General features: G+C 35.6%; 1 protein-coding gene across 1 annotated transcript; it reads right to left on the bottom strand.

The window, feature by feature from the left end:
* Positions 1 to 469: 469 nt before the first annotated feature.
* Positions 470 to 1,929, bottom strand: LOC121400690 (gamma-crystallin-1-like). The gene is made up of 3 exons (XM_041584460.1): positions 1,921 to 1,929; positions 1,165 to 1,434; positions 470 to 771 (listed from the first exon to the last, which is right to left on the bottom strand). Exons 1-3 carry the CDS (start codon positions 1,927 to 1,929, stop codon positions 508 to 510), a joined length of 543 nt encoding a protein of 180 aa, XP_041440394.1. The 3' UTR covers positions 470 to 507.
* Positions 1,930 to 5,151: the final 3,222 nt, after the last annotated feature.

The following is a 5,151-nucleotide window of genomic DNA, read 5'->3' as shown; positions in this document are numbered from 1 at the left end:
TCATTTAAAATGATATTAGTTAATGTTATCAATACATTAACAATTCCCTTAAGACGTAAATATAGAAGTAGCAAGAACCACCCTATGTGACTTAATACAAAAATAAAGAAGTTAATAGGAAAAAAGAGAAAGGCATTTAAAAACCACAATTCTGTGGGGACAGAAATTGAATTTAATGAATATACACACTCTAATAAATGTTGTAAAGCAGCAGTTCCGGAAGGCAAAGATAAAAAATGAGGAGCGAGTTGCGGCAGAGGCTATGATTCAATTTAAACTGGAAGCCAGGTCTGTGTTAATGACTTTACCCCAAACAGGTATGTTTGCAAATCTTGTAACTGGACAATGCCATACAAATAAACACAGAGTTGTTCATTAAGCCATAAATATAGGATTTGACCTAAAGCTGTACTATAGATATAAATAAGTACTACACAGAGAAGTAATTTTAAACATCTGTTTTATTGAATAATCAATTTAACTGTATTAGTACATTTTTGACTGGATTTAAAATTTGTGATGAACTCTTCTGAATGAGCCAATTCTGGCACTTGAGGCTCCCCAGTCATTATATCTCCTGTATTCTCCAGATCTCAGGTAGTACTGGCGCCCCCTATAGTTGGGTTCCTCATAGAACATCCAATGGCCATCAAACACATTGCAGGAGTGAATGTCCTGGAAACGGAATCGATCATAAGTATTGGGGCAGTCATCAAAGAACTCCATCATCTGCCCTTGGAAATCTCCTCTTTCATAGATTCTCATTTTGTACTGGCCATGGTGCTAAAAAAAGTAAGATTGAAAACAAAATAATAAAAAGACCTTTTCACACTATCACCAACTTTACCGAACAAATTTTACTCCTGTGGTGAAACAGATCACGTCGGATATGTCAGATTGGAAACAATATAACATCTTGTGGCTAGGCCGTATAGCTGCGGTGAAGATGTCTGTTCTTCCCAAACTATTGTATCTATTTGAAACCATTCCAGTTTAAATCCCCTCTTCGATTCTAGACCAGATTCAAAAAACGATATTTAGTTATATCTGGGGATCTACTAAGGCTAGATTACCTCGTTCGGTGCTGTTAGCGGGAAGGAACCAGGAGGGCCTGGCAGTGCCGAACGTTCGGAAATATTATGATGCATCTCATTTACGCCAAACATTAGCTTGGCTACAACCGAAACTTACATTGGAAAGAAAGCGACAAGACCTAATGGAGTCATTGAAGCCCATCCATCTCTGGAAGTCTGGGTATTCTCCTTGCCAGAGATAATACTGGTGTCCCCTGTAACTGGGGTGCTCATAGAGGATCCAGTTTCCACCCTCTACCCTGATGGAGTTACAGCGATTGAAGTATGAGGACAGGTCAGAACAGTCTGAGCCGCACTCATAGTGGCGACCTTGGAAGTTCCTTTCCTCGTAGAAGAAGATCTGAAAGAAAATATTAAATGAATAATTATTTTTTCAAAAAACTGTTCTAATTGATACAGTATTTATACGTTTTTTGCTTTTAAAGAAATGCCAGTTTTATTGCTGGCAATTTGAAAAAATAGTAGTCCTGCTACACACTTGTTGTTAGAGAGAACAGGCACAGATACAGTTCTGGGTGCACAATGGAGTTTTATACTTTTCCAGAGAAAAGCTGCCATGTAGAATTGCTACAAATTGTTTAATTTTTTAGTGAATGTTAATCATTTGTATTGCTATTAGTTGCTTCCAATACACTTATTGTAATGTAAGCATGGGCTTATTACAAATTGTAGTCTAAACATAAATTTGAAATGTTTACATTTTTTCACCAATTATATTGTGTCTGTAAGCATTAATAACAAATATAGATGTAAACAAGTGACTCCTAAAGTGTCTAAACTTGATTGTAATTAAAAACTATTAGAATAGTTAATGATTTTGACTTACCTTTACCATTTTGATTGAATTGAAGTTTCAGTGTAATGGAAGGGAGAGAAGTGGCAGCTTTATATATGTCCTGTATTGCTGCTGTCTGCATAAGCTGAGCTGAGTGCTTTTGTTCTGTCTAGTAAGGTAAATGTAAAGATCTTTTGTCTGGCATTGTGTTTGATCTTGTGCTGTGACAGTTATTTCTAAGTGTTTTCTGGCACATGTTTTCCATAGCTTTACCAACAGAGCTACCTAGCATTCCTATTATAGTTTCAGAAAGCTGACAGTATAGAAAATGTTCCATACTTAGTCCATTAATAGTCCAGTGTTTTCTAAGTTACCAGGGAATCCATAATTAGGAAGCTTTTGATAATTGGGAACCCGCTTGGTAATACATATAGGGGCCGATTTACTAACAGGTGCTGGCATAATAACCTCTTGCGCCAGACTTGACTTCACCAGCTCAGACCAGGCAAAGTACAAAAGAGTAGATAGGAGGATTTTCAAATTTTCCAAGTCCCAAAAAATGCTGGTGTCTTTTAAATTATTCAGGGTGATACCCTCCTTCCCCCTACATTTCCTAACATATGGCACCTAAACTATACAGTGGGCACATGTGTAGGGCAATATAGGACCTCTATTTTATTTAATGAATGTTTCACAGCCTTGTGTAGTGTAATGTAGTTTATGCTTCATATTAGGCATCTATATCGTAACTTCGCTTTGCTTGATGAATTAACGCTAGCACAACTTCGCTACTCTTTGCCTCCCTGGGCACAACTTCGGATTTGAGTGAATTTGAGTAGCCCTGGCAAAACTATTCCTGGCAAAGTGTGGCGAAGCCTTCGCTATCGCATTTTTGGCGCTTAGTGAATTTGCCCCATAGAGTAGGAATTAAGGGTAGTCTTCCAACACACTGTAAAATGCATTTGGGTTTCTCTTCCTTAAGCATTTCCTTTTATACCCTAAGTACAGTAGAAATTAGATGACAGAAGTAACACCAGTGAGCATTTATGTACGAGCTAAAATGGCAGTGGATAAATTATCCCCTCAACTGCACATGTAAGTTGGAGGGAACCATATGTTGGTTGTAATACCAGTTTTGGCTTGTTTTTTTTTACTGATTATTAGTGATAAGAGAAACTTTTTGCCAAGTTTCTCCATGAAAATGACGCCCATCGACTCTATTGGGTGTAAAAAATTGTTGTGCATCAAAAAAATGTTTTGTCGCCCATAGACTTTGCATTTTGGCAAATTTTCACCATTTTGAGAAGTCACCCATCACTATTGCTCATTATGATCTCATTGCTATATCTAAAAGACAGCAACTAATGCTGTGGATGCTTAACATAAGCAAGGGTTAAAACCAAACCACATATAACGGAATTTTATAAACATCTAACCTTTTACCATAAATATAAAGGGAAACAATTTCGCTATAAATGTTGCAATATTATCTGTATCTAATTGTGTCCCAACTAATAATAGTAACAATTCCATTTAAGCTGTTACAATGTGTCATGCTTCGAGACTAACTCAGCGTTACTGCCCCCCCCCAGCATTTATTATACCTTTATATCTTTCATGTTATGTCACTACCCATCCCAACCTAAGTGAAAGGCTAAACCTAATTGAAAATGTTTGCTGTAATCTATTTCATAATCAATTTATCCTTATGTCAGTACTGCCACTCAAAGGGACCTCAATATACTTCTATCGTACTGCCACTGGTGTAATTTCTCCACAAAACGGCACATCATGTCCCACAGAATATCATAGTGTACATAATTACTTAATTACCCCAAAATATATGTGTAAATAAACATATATGTAATATTATTAACAATCATCATCATGTTAAAATTACTGCAGTGTTAAACATTCCCATAATAACCAATGTGCTGGATTAAAAGGATATTCCAACCCACTCCACACGGTGGTTATTGTGTAGCCATTTACTATCACCCACCCACATATACGTAAACAACCTTTAAAAAATCGAAAGTGAAAAATCTAAAATAATCTGGTAAATTCAGTGAGAGTTATAGTTCATGTGTTGTCACCTGTAAAAAATCAAAAATCAAAAATCAAACTTAATCTGGTAAATTCATCAGAGTGAGAGTTATAGTTCATGTGTTGTCATCTGTAAAAAATACTATGTCTCATAATCCAGCCCTCCCTGGGGTTGCCCTTATCCTTTCCAAATAATAAAAAATAATGAAGGAAAATAACCCTACAGCTTTACCAACACAAGTGTCCATTGCATCATTGTGGTGTTTGCCTGACAGTTACTGAAGTTCCATACTTAATGTAGCGTACTGTCACCACTGCCAATATCGCATATGGTTGAATATGATTCCCTTATCGTGCAGCCAGGCATATGAACATTGGTGGGATATATATATATATATATATATATATAGAAAGGCAGAAAAAGCTGAAGCACACCAGGATTTTCTTTATAAAGATAAAGTATTTATTACATCAATGTTTCGGCCCTCGCATGGGGCCTTTATCAAACTAAATAATTTATCTTTTTGAAGAAAATCCTGGTGTGTTTCAGCTTTTTCTGCCTTTGGATATTTGATTTCTGAATTGCACCCAGGTATGTAGCTTTTGAAGTGTGTGCTAAAGCCTTTCACAGCATATATCTATATAATACGCAAAAGCCATGAATATCCTGTAAATTATATCCTTATAAACGGTGAGTTCTGATGTCATCAGTTATAAACGGTGAGTTCTGATGTCATTTCTGACACATGACTCACTGAAACTTGTGTATTATAATAAATAAAGTACCCCCAGTTGTAAAATATGAGGATATTAGAAGTAACCTCGGAGTTCCATGACCTGTATAAAAACACTCGGCCTTCGGCCTCGTGTTTTTATATGGTCATGAAACTCCTCGGTAACTTATAATATCCTTATATTTTACAAGAGGGGGTACTTTATTCACTATATCTATATCTATATATATATATCTATATATATATCTATATATATATATATATATATATATATATATATATATATATATATATATAGGGCCTATTATCCAGATTGCTTGTTATCTGGGGTTTTCTGTGTAACTGATCTTTCCATAATTCTTCATACCTTAAGTCTACTAGAAAATCATGTAAACATTAAATAAACCCAATAAGCTGGTCTGGCTTTCAGTAAGGATTAAGAACAACATACTGTTTTATTATTAAAGAGAAAAAGGAAATCATTTTTTAAAATTTGGATTAC

The sequence above is a fragment of the Xenopus laevis genome, chromosome 1L (genome assembly GCF_017654675.1).
Source record: "Xenopus laevis strain J_2021 chromosome 1L, Xenopus_laevis_v10.1, whole genome shotgun sequence".
Classification (NCBI taxonomy): Eukaryota; Metazoa; Chordata; class Amphibia; order Anura; family Pipidae; genus Xenopus; species Xenopus laevis.
This window is presented reverse-complemented; position numbering and strand designations above follow the sequence as displayed.

What these genes read in the sequence shown, in the direction of transcription:
- LOC121400690 (XM_041584460.1), bottom strand. An exon ending in TCGGTTGTAGCCAAGCTAAT is followed by an intron (nt 772 to 1,164) that starts GTTTGGCGTAAA and finishes CACCATGGCCAG; the next exon opens with TACAAAATGAGAATCTATGA.